The sequence below is a fragment of the Coenobita brevimanus genome, chromosome 98 (genome assembly GCF_032717465.1).
Source record: "Coenobita brevimanus isolate Jiangsu-jjx chromosome 98, ASM3271746v2, whole genome shotgun sequence".
In the NCBI taxonomy this organism is placed as follows: Eukaryota; Metazoa; Arthropoda; class Malacostraca; order Decapoda; family Coenobitidae; genus Coenobita; species Coenobita brevimanus.
Window position 1 is genome coordinate 34,512,662 of NC_137051.1, and position 17,754 is coordinate 34,530,415.

The following is a 17,754-nucleotide window of genomic DNA, read 5'->3' on the forward strand; positions in this document are numbered from 1 at the left end:
CATCTCATCTCATTTGAAGATGCATATTGATAAACTGGAGAGGGTTCAACGGATGGCAACAAGGATGATACTATGTATAAGGGAACTGACCTACAAGTAGAGACTGGAAAAACTGAAGTTACCAACACAGCAGAAGAGAAGGGAAAGGGACGACTTGATCATGATGTTTAGAAATGTAGGGGAACTGGAAAGGGTGGATAGAGAGGATCTTTTTGTGTTGGATGATGGAAGGACAAGAGGTCATGACTTCAGGCTGAGGAAAAGTAGATGTCTTAATGAACTTAAAAGGTTCAGTTTCCCGAATAGAAACATAGGTATTTGAAATGACTTAGATGAGGTGGTGCAGGCAAAAAACATTCATGTGTTTAAAACTAGACTGAATAAATGTACATATGAAGACAGGAAAATGCGAGCTTAGCTTAATTCTTGTGTTTAATATTCAAGGTAAACTACCTGATATTTGCAAGAAAGCACACAATGTTCCCCTATTCAAGAAAGGGAACAGACAGAATCCACTCAACTATCAATCAGTATCACTGACCAGTGTTGCAAGTATGATACTAGAAAAGCTGATAAGAAAAGTCTGGGTAAACCATCTAGTAGAACACAGTATGATATGAGAAAGGTAGTTTGGTTTGGGAAAGGGAAAATCATGTATAAGGATGGGTGGAGAGTATCTATCAAGATTTCAAGAAAGCATTTGACAGGGAACCGCACCAAAGACTTATGGAAACTGTACCACCAAGGAGGAATCCATAGCAACCTGTAACTATTGGATGCAGGATTTTCTCAGAACAAGAGAAATGAGAACAATAATATGGGGAAATTACTCATCATGGAGGGAAGTGACTAGCAGAGTTCCACAGGGCTCAGTGCTGGCATTAATTAAGTTTTTAGTAAATATAAGTGACACAGACAGTAACACTGGAAATGGACAGAGCTGGGCACCGCAATCTAAAATTCAACTCCGCAATCATAATTCCGCAACCTCTGACCCTTACCTTCGCCTACCGCAATTCTGCAATAAACTTGGAATGTGCAGTTTTGCTACCTCAATACCCCAACCACAATCCAGTTTCACAATTTTCAATACAAAGTGCACAAACAGGTGGTAAATCAATTGGTAATGCAGTAAGGTAGTGCTGACTTATAGTATATTGTATCGTACTGTACCAAATCACTTCTCCTGGTATCGCCCATCCCTACTGCTAAATGTCGCAGTGACGCCTCGCCTGCCGCCACTGCTGGCCGGGAATCCTGTTTAAGCTTGATATTCAAGAGTCATGCTGCAACCTGTATTAACCGCCACTGACCGCCACGTGGGAGACTGCAGACACAATTGCGACTGTGGAAGTACTTCTGTAACGCAATACCGCAAGTTTCAGACGAGTTTGCTGCAATCACAATTCTGCAGCTGAAAACATGCGGTCCGCTATTGCGGAAACTGCAGATTGCGGAAGTGATTGCGGAGGTGCCAAGCTATGGAAATGGAAGCTATCTAAATATGTTTGCTGATGATGCAAAAATTAAAGGAGAATTACCAACACAGATTCTTGTACAAAGCTGCAAGAAGAATTAAATAAACTTTATGAATGGAGCAATAAATGGCAAATGGAATTTAATGTGGACAAGTATCGTGTAATCAAGTTTGGTAAAAGTGAAAAAATACCAGACTGGGATTAAAAGTTAGGAGGTTCAACCCTACACATCAGAAAAGGAGAAGGACCTAGGTGAGATTAGCAATACAGACTATCTCCAGCTGACAACATCAGTGAGACAGTACGTAACATGTATACAGCGCTTACTTATATGAGAACAGCATTCTCATATACCAATGAAGACATGCTGGGAATGATGATAATATCATTTATCAGACCAACCCTGGAGTATGCATCAGTAGTCTGGAATCCTCATATCAAAAAACACATAGATAACACTGAAAAAGTACAAAGGGCAACTACAAGATGGGTACCAAGTTTAAGGGATCTAAGCTACGAAGAAAGATTAAAAAATTGAACCTACTAACACGACAGGAGAGATGGAAAAGAGGAAACATAATTATGCTATATAAATGCATCTCAGGGAAAGAGAAGATAGACATAAATGAGTATATATCCTATGGGGAAGCATCAGCAAGAGGACACTGCAAAAAACTACATAAAAAGAGAGGCGATAAAGATGTACGGAAATTCAGTTTCCCAAACAGGGCAACTGATCAGTGGAATGCACTACCGAATGAAATAGTGTGTGCCAAAACTATTCATAAATTTAAGAATATGTATGATAAAAATGGTTTGATACTTGGGACAGTACAAGCTTGACTCATTCCTGCAAAAATAAAACTAGGTAAAAACAATTAGGTAAGGTAAGAACGAATAAATGAACAAACGAACGAATGAATGAACACACACACACACACACACACATACACACAAATATATACAAGGATACACAAACTCACTTGAGAGCTGGTATGGTCAGTGTCATCTACATCATCATGGAAGTCAAAAGCAGCATTAGCTCGGGCTGTGTCTGGTGCGCCAGTCAGCATGGTGAGAGTGCGGGCCAGCGAACTGAGGTGCTTCCCAATGTTGACGTCCAGGTGAAGGTCAACACCCTCCATTTGCCATTGCACGTTCAGCAACCATTTGGCATTTTCAGCTGCACCAAACACCAAGTCCACATCAAGTACACAACACTTGCCTACAAAATATCTACTGCTACAATAACCTCCATCTTCCACTGCAAGTTCAGCATCCACGTATATTCTGCGCAGCACCAAACACTATCGTTATCAGGAGTCTTTATGTAGTGCAAATGTAGCCAGGGAAAAAAGTTTACCAAAAATTTCACCTCTTCTACTAAGTGCCTAGTGGACTAGTGGTTGGAACAACCCAGTCAGAAACAAGGCCTTGCATAGTTTTAATTGCCAAGATGTGACTGGAAGTTTTTACCTGCATTCAAGTAGCAAGAGCAGGTGTAATGTTTTGAGAGCATGCACACATATGCATATGTGCATGAGTAATAATATACTGTAACTCATTTTTATCTGATATTTACCAAATTTGGTGGATGAATAAACCTATTATTAGTGAGAACTATAGGACAGAGGTCAAAGTCACAGGGCTAGGTCAAATAATAACCTAGCAAAATGAACTTAAATAGCTTCTATCCTGTTTAGACTTAACTTGGGGGGAATGGTTGAGGGTAAAGCAAGAATGAAATGAATCAATTTTGGGAACAATCAGTCAAAGGTCAAGGTTCCAGGGCAATGTCGAAGTTCAACCAATGTGTTTTTTAACAAAATAACTCACACAGTTTTGATTCCATTTTAGTTACACATGGTGGAAAGGTTGACAGTGAGCCAAGGAGTAAACATACTGTTTTATAGGATATGGTCATGGTTACATGGCAAGGTCAACTTACTGTTTTCACCTGACTCAGACCAAACTTTGTGGAAGAGATGAAGATAAGGCAAGAACTGAAGGATCTGATTTTGAGAACAGGCAGTCAAAGGTCAAGCTCAGTGGGAAAGGTCAAATATAAAGACTACAAGGCAAGGTCAACTCAAACAGTTTTGACCTGATTTGTACCAAATTTGGTGGAAGGGTTTAGGGGTTATGGGTCTGGGAAGAACAAAGGAATTTAATCATGAACTTCATGAACAGTAAGTCACAGGTCAAACTCACAGGGTAGAGTCAAAATTCGACCTGTATGTCTGTATGTGAACAAAATAACTTACACAATTTTGATCTGATTTGGATCAAACTTGGTGGTCTTTAAAGTTATGGTTCTTAAAGTTATACATCTTAATGTAATGGTCTGACTTTTCTGCCTGGCCAGCCAGGGTGCAACTGAAAACTTAAACAAACTGTCTGGCAACAGGAAGAATTATATGAAATGTATACCATCAGACTGATAAGGATAAAATAAAGTTAGGTTAGGTTAGGTTAAGCTAGGTTTGGGGTGGGTTAGGCTAGGTTTATTAGTCTAACCTTTCTCAGTGTGGCCAGCCAGGGTGCGACTGCAGACTTCATAGGTGCCCTCAGACACAGTGCACAAGTTAATGGTTGTGTCCTTAAAGTCTGGCTTCCAATCGTCCAGACTGGTCTCAAAGTCCGGGGCAAATCGCATGCAGAAGCCCTTGAACCTGGCCTTGCATACCAGTGAGCCAGAGTTGCAGGCAGAGATGATGGTGCTTTCCAGGGTCACCACCAGGGCATCACGTGTCTCGGTTGAGTCCACCTGGTTGCTTACCTGATATATATAAATATGACCATTGATGCTGTTACTCTGTACAAGTGAACAATCAAAGCCATCTTTCACTATACTGGTGCAGAAACTCTCATCCAACTCTTCTTACATATTTCCATTAAACACTTCCTTCCAGTTTCATCACTACACTTCATCTGTCCATACACATCACCAACACCTGATGCCTTTCTGTTTTTCAACCATTTCACATTATTCTTCACCTTCATCAATGCCATTTCTGTAGATGAAGTTTGTATAGTTTACAAATAAGGTCACAATTCTTGTAACTGTAAATGTACAAACAGGTTAAAAGTACGAATGAACTTCTTGGAAAGAACTGGCATTTTTGACAAAGAAAAGACTGGATTATAACAACAATAAGAACAACAATAACAACAATGATACGGTAATACTAATAGTACTGTAATATTACTAATCCATCCATCAATCATCCAATCCTATTTCGCCCCATGAGCAGCATTGGAGCCCGGCGGCTAGGCCAGTTGGTCCTGATATTTATGAGAGTGACCAGCCTCACTCATCCCTGAGTGGCATTACGTGAGCAATAAACCCCAACCTCCCCTTGGATATAAACCTGCACCGGCTCAATACGATTGGAGCACCTTAGTTACCCACTAACCTCCAGGCGCCATAATTTGGTTAAACGGTTACCACCCCACATAGTAAATGGTTTCTGATGTACTGTACAAGAAACCATTTGGTTTGTCACTCAGTGCAGAATTACCCATAGGCAGAAGGAAGAGGAAAGAATGAAGGAAAGAAAGACTGAAGAGGGAGTGTAAAGTCACCCATAGGGAGAAGAAAGATGAAAGAGTGAAGGAAAGAAAGACAGAACAGGAAGGATGGAAGACAGGAAAGGGCAGACACCCAAGGCAGCACTACACTAAGTGAGTGGATGGTGAGTGCTCCCACCTACCACTAAATAATAACTATAAATAAATAATAACTATAATCATCATCATCATCTAATCCTGTGATGCTCGATAAGGAGCACAGGAGCCCAGGGCTAGGCACGTTGGTCCTGACGTTAAAGATGAGAGTGACCAGCCTCACTCTTCCTTGAATGGCATTACGTGAGCAATAAATCCCAAACACCCCTTGGATATAAGCCTGCACAGGCTCAATCCGACTGGAGCACCTTAATTACCCACTAAACCACCAAGCACCACATTTTGGTTATATGGTTACCACCCAGCACAGTAAATGGTTTCCTGCTGTACTCACTATAGTCACCCACAGGCAGAAGGAAGAGGAAAGAATGATGGAAAAAAAGACAGAAGAGGAAGTGTGGAGACACCTGTGGGCATAAGGAAGAGGAAAGAATAAAAGTAAGAAAGACAGAAGAGGACGGAAAGAATGAAGGAAGGAAGAAAGAAAAGGGCAGTCACCCGAGAGCAGCACTAAATTGAGTGAGTGCCCCCACCTACCACTAAACGATAATCCATCCATCCATCCATTGCCAGACACCATGCATCCCAAACGGGGTGGTCAAGCGCTTAGAGTTGTTTTACAGGGAGGGGCACTAATCCTCCACCAACCCCACTTGACACGTAGGGATGCCAACAGCATATGGTGTTCCCAGGTGGTCACCCATCCAAGTACAGTACTAACGATAATAATAATAATAATAATCCATCCATCCATCATCCAATCCTACATCGCACCATGAGGAGCGTAGGAGCCCGGGGCTAGGCAAGATGGTCCTGACATTTAAGATGAGAGGGACCAGCCTCACTCATCCCTGCGTGGCATCACATGAGCAATAAACCCCAACCACCCCTTGGATTTAAACCTTCACCGGCTCAGTCCGATTGGAGCACCTTAATTACCCACTAAACCACCAGGCGCCAGAATTTGGTTATATGGTTACCACCCAGTATAGAAAATGGTTTCCTGTTGTACAAGAAACCATTTGGCTTGTCACTCAGTGTAGAGTCACCCACAGGAAGAAGGAAGAGGAAAGAATGAAGGAACGAAAGACAGAAGAGGGAGTGTAAAGTCACCTGTAGGCAGAAGGACGAGGAAAGAATGATGGAAAGAAAGACAGAAGAGGATGGAAGGAAAGAAGGATGGAGAAGAGGAAAGGGCAGACACCTGAGAGCAGCACTACATCAAGTGAGTGGATTAATAATAATAATAATAATAACAGAATCAAGTACAGCACTAACAGTGCGGCAGGGATTGAGAGGAAGGCAGATGCCCATGTCGTCCACCATGAGCTGCAGGAACACATTGTTGGTGATGTGAGCAGCAGACGACAACGACGAGAACTGAGGTACCTTCTCAAACACCTGCTGGGTGGCCGTCAGCACTTCCTGTTTATGGTTAAATGGAGTACTAAATAAAGGCTGTCAAGTGAAGTAATAAATAAGAGCAATCAAATAAAGTACTGAAGTAAGATAATAAAATGAAGTGCTAAATAATGTACGGACAATAAGAACTGGGCTACCTTCTCAAATATCTGCTGGAGTGCCATCAGCACTTCCTGTTTATGATGAAGAAGTGACAATCAAATGAAGTGACGGACAAATACAGTACAAGGAGAGATATAAATAGACTGAGAGATGCGGACAGTAGTTCTACAGCGATACACACACACACACACACACACACACACACACACACACACACACACATCGCTCGCTGGCGCAGTGGTAACGTTCTCGCTTGCCATCTGGTAGACGGGAGTTCGCGCCTCGCTCAGGTTGCGAAAAGTTTCACTGACGAAGTGGGTGGTTACTGTCCCCCTTGAGCAAGAGGACGGGTGTGTGGGTGGGTGAAGGTCACAGCCTTGCCCTTAGATCGGACTATATGAGCTCTCAGCTCCTTTCCGGGAGGGTAAAATGCTGACGATCATGACCATCAAGTGATCCTGACCGACCCGGTGAATTACATATATACTGTATATACAACAGTAGTAGCAGTTATTCCCTAGGCAGTCTGGCCGAACAGCCCCGAATCCCTAAGGCAGGCCACAGCTGAGACCGGGCTTTCCCACAGAGCTCTCAAGGAGTGTATGTTGTGTTGTTGGTGCAGGTGAATGTGTGCAATGCAGTCTTCTATAATGTGTTCAATAGTATGGGATGCTGTGTTGCATCCTAGACCGGCATCAGCAATGGAGTCATCCAGCCTCTTCTGATAACTCAAGAGGGCTGGATGATGCCCACATCTCAGCCTGACCAGGTGGACCCTGTCCTCACAAGGGAGGTAGGATTCAGAAGGGTGGATATCGGGAGGCTGTGCATGCAGCTATGTGTCATCTTTAAGTGACTAAATGGAGCAGCAAGTGATCTGAGCATGGATTTGCTTCTGGAAGCTGGTTCGAGGCAGGCAAGGGGGGAAAGATGACAGTATTTGTGCATGATATCATGTGCAGAGTGTTGTTTTGATGTCCCTGGGTGTGTGCGGATGTGCTGCCATGTAGTGTACCGGATGGTATGGGTTTGCGGAGGCTGTGGGGAGAATTTGTGTGCCTTTCATGTCTAGATTATCCTTAACTTTGAGGACTTTCGTTGCTTGGTGTACGTGGTCTGTAGGTGTAGTAGCTGTGCAGCCTGAGACTATTTATAGGCCCTTGTTCTGTATGGTCTGTAAGGTGTTGTAGTGCATTTCAGTGAGGTTAGAAGCCCAAGCAGGGCTTGCATAGTTCATCACTGAATATATAAATCGTTTGTATACTGTGGTGGTGGTTCTATGTTGTATCGGAAACTGACCTTAAGAGGTTGAGTCTTGGTGTTAATTTATTTTTAATGTTTGTGATGTGTTGTTTAAATGATACTGATGTACTATATGTTACACTGAGGATTTTGTGTGTGTGTGTGTGTGTGTGTGTGTGTGTGTGTGTGTGTTCTTACCTAATTGTATCTTTACAGGAATGAGTCAAGCTCGTACTGTCCCGTGTCTTAAACCATATTTATCGTACAGATCCTTAAATTTGTGAATTGTTTTGGCACACACTATTTCATTTGGTAGTGCATTCCATTGATCAATTGCTCTGTTTGGGAAACTGAATTTCCTTACGTCTTTATCACCTCTCCTTATGCAGTTTTTTGCAGTGTCCTCTTGCTGATGTTTCTCCATATGTTAAGTAATCATTTATGTCTATTTTCTCCTTTCCTGATATGCACTTATATAGCATTATCATGTCACCTCTTTTCCTTCTCTCCTGTAGTGTTGGTAGATTCAGTTTATTTAGTCTTTCTTCATAGCTTAGGTCCCTTAAGCTTGGTATCTATCTTGTAGCGGCCCTTTGAACTTTTTCAATCTTGTCTATATGCTTTTTGAGATGAGGACTCCAGACTACTGATGCGTATTCCAGGGTTGGTCTAATGAATGATGTTATTATCCTTCTTAGCATGTCTTCATTTATGTATGTGAATGCTATTCTCATATTTGCAAGCAGTGTATACATGTTCCGTACCTTCTCGCTGATGTGGTCAGCCGGAGATAGTCTGTTATTGATAATCACACCTAGGTCTTTCCCTCTTTCTGATGTGTGTGTGTATGCGTGTGCGTGCATGTGTGCGTGCGTGCGTGCGAGCGTGCGTGCGTGCACATATGCACATACATGTGAACAGTACTGTACCTTGTTGAGTGATGCACGCTGCTCAGTCCAATACTCGTAAGCATTCTTATAGTTGAGCCAGACAAGGACAGCGCGATCAACAGCCAGCGGTTGTACACAGACCAGAGGGCGGTTCAGTGTTATCAGAACAACCTCACCCTCATCACCAACACTCAGCATCTCATTGTACAGGGCATTACGCAGACCTGGGAGTACACATGCTGAACTTGGTACAGTTGCTCCCCTAGTTAGCAACCTTCAAATTATGAACCTCTGAGTACAAACGTTTCTTTTTTGAGAAGCATGTATGGAGTTATCTTTTTCAATGATATCTATCTATCTATCTATGGCCAGAAGCCATAATCCCCTAAGGGATGGCCTTTTGTCTTTGAGTTAGCTGTTTTACGGGGAGGGGCAGTAACCCTCCGTCAACCAACTTGTTGACATGTAGGGAACACATGTGTGTTGGTTATCTGGTTACCACCCAGTATTGTAAATGATTTTTTGGCTTACAGGAGACCATTAGCCTTGTCATTCAATGTAAAGCTACCAGAAAAGGAAAGAAGAGTAATAAAAAGTGATCGGAAAGATGAGAGAAGTAGAAAAAGAGGAGGGCACACACAGAAAAAGAATCATAAAGGCGAAGGATGAAGCAGGCAGCATTACATCAAGTGAGTGGACGATGGTTGCCATCACCTACCACCAGTGATATCTACAAAATAATGTATTATGTACTTTATAAGACTTAATGACAATGGTTCATAAATCAAAATGTGTGCAATTTGAAATTCATGGATAACCAAGGCTAGATATTTACAGATCATTGGTGAACATGAATAGAAAGTGAAAAAACATTGTTGTACCATTTGCTTCAAGACAAGTTAATAATTAATTCCTTCCATCCATCATCCATCGTCCAACCCTACGTTGCCCCATGAGGAGCGTAGGAGCCTGGGGCTAAGCAAGTAGGTCCTGACATTAAAGATGATGGTGACCAGCCTCAATCATCCCTCAGTGGCATTAAGTGAGCAATAAATCCCAACCACCCCTTGGATATAAACCTTCACTGGCTCAATCCGATTGGAGCACCTTAATTACCCACTAAACAACCAGGTGCCGTAATTTGGTTATATGGTTACCACACAGCATAGTAAATGGTTTCCTGGTGTACAGGAAACCATTTGGCTTGTGGGTTACTCTACACTGAGTGACATGCCAAGTGGTTTCCTGTACACCAGGAAACCATTTACTATGCTTGGCAGTAACCATATAAACAAATTATGACACCTGGTGGTTTGGTGGGTAAATAAAGTGCTCCAATCGGATTGAGACAGTGAAGGTTTATATCCAAGGGGTGGTTGGGGTTTACTGCTCACGTAATAACACTCAAGGATGAGTAAGGCTGGTCACTCTCATCTTAATGTCTGGACCAACTTGCTTAGCCCCAGGCCCCTATGCTCCTCATAGGACAGTGTAGGACTGGATGATAGATGATGGATGGATGGAATTAATTATTAATCTGTCTTGAAGCAAATGGTACAACAATGTTTTTTCACTTTCTATTCATGTTCACCAATAATCTGTAAATATCTAGCATTGGTTATCCATGAATTTCAACTTGCACACATTTTGATTTATGAACCAACTCTTGTAGCCAATTATGACAGCAAAACATCATCACTGTTGTCATCATCATCATAATCATCACCATCATCACAACCTTATTTCATGCTAATGCTCAACTTTTCACTGTACAATATAGAGCATTACACAGATCTAGGACTAGGGATGTTGAACCTGCTAATGCTGCTGAAGTGGTTGTAGCCTTTGGCTCATTTGAACAGGCACCCAGTGGACTGCAAGCTGATATTAACCCTTTTCCTGCAACTGACCATGCACCTTAGAAGTGACAGGGACGGAGCTGATGGACATTTATATAATCTGCTCACAAGGCTGCCCAGTTATATCACTGCTACTGGTTACAGGCATCCCATGCCAGCACCAAACAGTGTTGTTATCATCATCATCATCATCATCATCATCATCACCATTATCATCATATTTCGCACTCCTTGTACAAGGCATTACACAGGCCTGGAAGTAAGGGTGTTGAACTTCTCATTATTATCATTATCATTAGTGGACCCACGTTATAACAAACCCCATTATAGTGGATACCATATTCACTGGATGCCAAAAGCCGGCTGACCTTTTGTCAGCCATACTGAACAATGTCTGTTAAATGGGGCAGAATGTGTCACAATACATGTAATTCCTATTACTCACAAATGACCAGTAATTGCCCTCTCCCCATCATGGCTGCCGAAATGTAATAAGAGACTATAGGAAACTGTATTAATCATGAAGAACTGCTAGAACATGGATGTGAAATAAGCTGCAAAAGGGCAAAATTTTCAGCCAAGTTATAGAAAAATAAATTTTTAGTACTTGAAAATGCTATTGTACTCATTTACTTTCAAATATGTGCTTGGAATCCCACTTCAGGGGGGTGATCCTTGGACATAAGAGACTACTGACTTTCATGAACTTGACTTTCACCCAATTAGTCCATTATAGTGAGGGTCTACTGTAGCATGATATCAGATTCATAATAAAGGTGTTAAAAAAAAAAAAAGTAGCAGTAATAATAATAAAAATCTAAGTCCATCTATCGGTCTATCATCTAATCCTCTTTTATCCCATCAGAAGGATAGGAGCCTAGAAATAGGCTACTCAGTCTCAACATTTAAGGGTGATCAGCCTTGTTCACTCACAAGTGACATTACTTGAGCAATAAACCTCAACAGTCCCTTGGATGATGGTGTGAAAAGTAAGCTACATGACCTGGTGCTGAAGAAGGTCAGCTGCTGGAAGGCTGACTCAGTCTCCTTGAAAATCATTCAATCTCTCTCTCTTTATGTGTTATTGAATTTGTCGATGTGGTCTTGTGGTTGGAATGTCCTAGTTGGAGTGACAGCCTTACAGAGGTATGGTCCCCAACAGGTTAATGGAGGTTTTTCAATCATGTTATGTCACTACCGTGAGCAGTCTGGTCATTTACTGGCACCCTTAAATCTAATGCAATATTGAGGTCAATAATCCTAGTATCTATTTATCCATCTGTGCGGTAAATGACATACATATCCTGGTGCGGAAGAAGGCAAGCTGCTGGAACTCTGGCTCTGCCTCTTCAAACATGTCATTCCTCAACAGCTGACCCAGTGCTACATTGATGTCCACCTGCAGACAAAACATCATCATCATCACAAATGCAGTGTGGTCAGGTCATAACCAACCAATGCCAAGAGAAAATAGAAGTTTCCAGCTACCTTCTTCCACTAGTTTTAGTCATGTCTTAAACACAGAGCATGTATGTGAGCACTGATTTTTCCTTCTCTCCTGTGATAATAATAGTAAAAATAAATTTTTGTTATCATGCTCTATACCACAGACAATTGGTTAGTAACGAAAAAGGATACAAGCAGAGTGAAACTGACAGAAATGAGAATGCTGAAATGGATGAGTATGGTAGGAGTGAATGAACGTACACGAACAGTGTACTGAAAGAGAGATGTGGCATAAGTGATAGCAATGTGAATTAGTAGAGTGAGATGGTTTGGACATGCTGAGAAGATGGGGGAAGGGCTTTGGCTGAGCAGGGTTACAAGTATTTCTGTGGAGAGAAGAGTTCTCAGAGGCAAACAATGGAAGACGTGGAATAAGGTCTCGTGTGGAGACCTCTGGTGAAAAGGACAAAGCAGGAAAATGGCTCCAGACTGTGACATGGAGTGCTGTCATCATGTGAAAAGACCTACATAATAGACTAGCATGGTCAATGGTCTCAACAATTAACATAACGTAACTGACCTGAGCCTTGCCAAATATCTTCATGGGCTGTGATGGGTCTGAGGCGGCACAGTTAGGACGGCTGATGTTCTCAACACGGTTGCTGAGTTGCAGCTCCACCATTCCTGTTTCCAGCCTTACTGCTGACTGAGTGGGGGTTGTGGCTGTGATGATGATTCCCTGCAACATGTACATCATGAACATTTTCATCACAATCTCTTTTTCCCATCAAAGGCTTGGGTGAGGTGGTGATCACAAGGCAAAGGAAGGAGACAGCACAACACAGGAAGAACTATCAACACCACACCAATGAAAATGGACCAGATATTCATTCATTCACATTTAATTTCCCAGAATCTTGGCCTGACCTCAGAGTTCTAACTATTTGCAGGGTGCTGGTGATGGAAACTTTTATGCAGGGCATCGATAAAATAAGATGGCTCCACTGTCCTGTTATACAAACATCCCTCAACTTCCTGCAAATTTTCTGACAGAAGGACAGTTAATTGCAGGAGAGGGTCAACTTCAGTTTGCACTCCACAGAGTTCCATATTCTGCCTGCAGCAATAACAAAAACCATCTGAACATTTTTTGCTAACATACTTTCTATGTGCTGTACAAAATAGCAGCCTGAAACAGCCAGTCCACTGACTAATGAAGTGTTCAACATTTATCGTGTGCTCCTCTGTACATAATTCATCCAACTACCTCAATTCCACGTCAGTTCCCTAGCCACATAAAACTTCCTTACCTGGCTTTCTTATACAATCATATACTGTACAAACACAAAGCCACCAGATCCATCCAAAACCTCTAGCCAAACGGCATCCTTCATGAAACACCAGACATTCATCTCACAAAAAACTGCCCTTCCCAGAAAGACATAAGTACACCTAGCCATTACCTATCCCTGCTTCAGTACCAACACAAACTACAACTCACACAATGTATCATGCCCTCAATGTAGTGCAGCCACATCACAACAAAACACTTACTCACCTCATGCTACTCAGTAACACAACACAAATTACAACTCCCAAACAATCCACCATGTCCTCACTATATATAACATAGCTTACCCCCACCACCACCACACACAAAAACACATTTACTCACCAAATGCACCCCATCTTCACAACATGGACACACTTTTAACATAACCTCAACAAAAAGTTTCAGGGAATGCATGGGTTAAGTTGCAGGTTTTCTGCACTCCATCATGTTCACATAAGAGTTAGCCTGGAGTTACAACAACCACAACAACAACAACTACTGGTACTACTACTACCACTATTACTACTACTGTACTATTACAGTACTATATCACTACTGCTACTACTACTACAATGGCCTTGTCTCCAAAATGTGTTTCTTTAGTACTAATTGCCTTTAGTATGGTAGACGCTCAAAATATTCAGTAAAAAGATAAATTACGGTAGAAGTCCTATTTTTCGGCATCTATGGAACCAGGCTAGTGCCGAAAAATCAAAATTGCCGAAATATCAAAAACCCTACCCACTCAATACCTTATATGTTTTGGTGAACACTATCATCACTACTCATATCATTACAAATGTGCTTGGAGTACTGTATACTGTTTGATACTGTACAATACTGTAATGAATACAGTACTATACATGAATATGGAAAATAAAGAAATTAGTGAACATACTGTATATAAATGTAATGGTACAGTAGGCCTACAAGTTCACATGCACTTACCTAAACTTATAGTAGGTTCTTTAATTACATATGTACAATAGAAGGGGTTGATTGGAGTCTGCTACTGCTGGAAGAAGTCCCCAGCAGGAGAGGGTCCTCATGGAGAATTTCAATACTGACGAAAAAAATCGGAAAATCTGCCGAACGATCAGAGATTTTCGTAAATGGGACTATTTCTCAAAACTGCCGAAATGTCAGATTTGCCGGGGAATTGGATGCCGAAGAATTGGACTTTTACTGTATTTAGGTACAGAAAATTCATGCTAGTACAACTTGCTTCCACAGGTTGTCACAGGGTTTTTAAAATAAATGCAATATTAAAGTATAATTCTCAATAATACTGAAGAGCAGGGACAATGAATTGTCTTGCTAAATCAAGCAATGATTACTTTATGCCGGCCCGCTTCGCCGACTCTCCCAGAATGAGAATTTACAAACTTTCTCAACAGTACACAGTAGAGACTAATTACTCACAATTGCTGTTTATTAGTACTGTTAGCCTCTGGAGAAAGTGACTTCACCCCTGACAATAAATAACTAATACTATCAATGATATCAGGTTCTTGCTGATGCGTTAACTCCTAGAAGGCACAATGGATTTTAAGCTTAATACAATAAGACTGGCCTAAGTACCAGTTATGAATAGCAAAGCGTTTATGCAAGCTAGGAGCTATAAGGGAAATAAGCTTAATTATAGAGAAATGAAAAACGAGTTTACATTACATTAAGCTCAAAGAAAAAGAACTGTTAAATTTATTCATTACAAAGGAACAAACTCAACGTTACATCTCAAAGTGAATTTAAAATAAAGAGATCGCACTCACTCGCTCACTCAGAAGCTAATATCTTAAACCTAGGAAAATACGAAAAGGAAATACTGGTCAATGTAGCGTATCACCAAGGAAGGGTGGGAGCCTGGAGAACTGTAGTCTAGTGGAGTCTGGGTGCTAGATGACCTCTCTACTCTCACTACTGGAGCACAGAACCACACTCCGTCGCGACAGACAAAAGACTGATTCAAATACGATGTATGGGGTAGGATGCCCAGGCCAGCCGGAAGAAGGCGTGGCCAACGGTTGAGGCAAGCAGGGGCGAACAATATAGAAACAATAATATCGCTCAGTAGAGCACTTAATGACGTGCATTAGAACGGTCACTTTTGAAACAGTGACGAATGTTTTGAAAAAAGTATACCATCGAAATGGAGAGAGAAACGGTTAACTGAACGATACACAGTGAGTTTTCCACTAATAGTTCGTGGTTTCTCACAAAAGGAAAATGTCGCGAATTTGATTCGTGACACAGGTGTGCATGATATCCATGGTGTTTTGAGGGGTCTGTTATTCTGGAACATTGACAAGTGCCACAACCAATGGGAACAGGTATTGCCGGGGAGAGGTGACTTCAAGAGTCAGTCTCCTTATGCTTGGGGGCGTGCTAATGTCATAATAATATGTTGGACAGTGCCACTGACTGTGTGTGTGTGTGTGTATGTTTACCTTTTCGTGATATACAGGAAATGAGCTACGGTTGTAGGGTCTCATCTTTTTTTCTCAGTAAGTCAAATTTTGCGTTGAACTCATTTAAATTTTTAGACTGGGTGACTTCTTTGTCCAGGCTATTCACAGGTGTATGCATCTATATGGAAAACTATATTTCCTGATATCCTTCAAGCAACTTGGCTTTTTCAGTTTCATTACTTGAGTTTGGGGAGGCAATGAACACGATTGTGTGCAACACACATTTTAGGAAAAGAGAGATTACGTTAATTACATACGGGTCTGGGGGAAATAGCAGTCAATAGACTATTTTCTGGTCAGGAGGGCTGATAGGAGGTTAGTGAGGGATGTTAAAGTTAAAGCAAGTGAGGAGTGTGTCCAGCAGCACAAACTATTAACTTGTGACATGGTGCTTAAAGAACAAGTGATAAAAAGAGGACTTATGTATCTAGGAGGAAAATATGGAAGCTGGAAAACCAAGCAGTAAGGGCTGCTTCTACAGCAAGATGAGGAGAGTGGTGGCTAAACAGAGAGCCATAGACAGAGGCATTAATGAACAGTACAGAGCCCGCAAGAACAACCTCTTGAGAGTTACTGATGTAATATGCAGTTGGACAAGAGGCCCACCAAGACATAAAGTAACTTGGTCATGGGATGAGGGTGTAGAAGCTGCAGTTAAGAAGAAAACAAGGCTTTTCCAGGAATGGAAGAAGGGTGGTAACAAGGAGGAATACTTGGCTGCCGAGTGCAGGGACAGAAGAGAGGTATTCCGGGCGAAGTCTGAGTCACACAGACTATTACTTGATAACCTAAATCATGGGGAAAGGAAAAATATGTTATTTAAGTTGGCAAATCAGATGAAGAGGGATAATCGGGATATTATAGGTGAGCAATGTGCGAAGAATGATGAAGGAAGAGTAGTGGCGAACAGAGGGGATATTAAAGATGCATCGAGAAAGCATTATAGCCGGTTGTTGAATGAGGAGTTTGACTGGGACAGGAAAGGTTTGAAGCCAGCAGATTCAGTGTTTGGACCTAGGCCTTTGATTGACGCTGCTACTGCGCGTGAGGCAATAGCCAAGATGCAGGTGGGGAAGGCAGCAGGTGTGTCTGGGTTGACTGCCAAAACATTGAAGGCCACAGGAGATATAGGGGGTGAGGTTAGCTGCTGACCTGATAAATAGGATTATATATGAGTGTGCTGTCTCAGATGATTGGTTGAAGAGTGTAATTGTAAATGTGTACAAGGGGAAGGGTGAAGCCCTGGAAAGAGGAAATTATAGAGGTATAAAGTTTTTCGATCAGATAATGAAGGTAATGGAGAGAGTTCTAGAAGGTATGATTAGAGAAAGGGTGAATATTGATGAGATGCAGTTTGGGTTTATGCCAGGCAGGGGGACCACTGATGCCATATTCGTTGTTCACCAGCTTCAGGAAAAATATACTGGGAAGAAAAGGGATCTGTATTTTGTTTTTGTTGACTTGGAAAAGGCCTTTGACAGAGTCCCTAGAGAGGTGGTGAAGTGGGCAATGAGAAAGCTTGGGTTGGAGGAGTGGCTGGTTGGAGGAGTGGCTGGTTAGAGCAGTTATGGCCATGAATGTATGTGCTCACACCCAGGTAAGAGTGAATGGAGATTTGAGTGATGAGTTTTCCGTGAATGTTGATATGAGTTCCATGTTGTTTATCATGGTACTTGAAGCCCTCTCACGTGACTTCAGAACTGGACCGTGGGAGATGTTGTATGCTGATGATTAGGTGTTGATTGCAGAAAATGAAAGGGAGGCAGAGGAAAGATTTAGGAAGTGGAGAGATGGTATGGGGCACAAGGGCTTAAGGGAAAATGCAGA

The 17,754-nt window shown here is 41.8% G+C and overlaps 1 protein-coding gene across 1 annotated transcript in view; it reads right to left on the reverse strand.

The window, feature by feature from the left end:
* The window catches only part of tweek (transmembrane protein KIAA1109 homolog tweek), an 839,779-nt gene that overhangs the window by 401,399 nt on the left and 420,626 nt on the right, over positions 1-17,754 (reverse strand). The window contains 6 exon segments of the mRNA XM_080283669.1: positions 2,462-2,661; positions 3,996-4,257; positions 6,444-6,590; positions 8,861-9,045; positions 11,980-12,079; positions 12,707-12,865. Of these exon segments, the coding sequence (XP_080139795.1) occupies positions 2,462-2,661; positions 3,996-4,257; positions 6,444-6,590; positions 8,861-9,045; positions 11,980-12,079; positions 12,707-12,865 (1,053 nt within the window).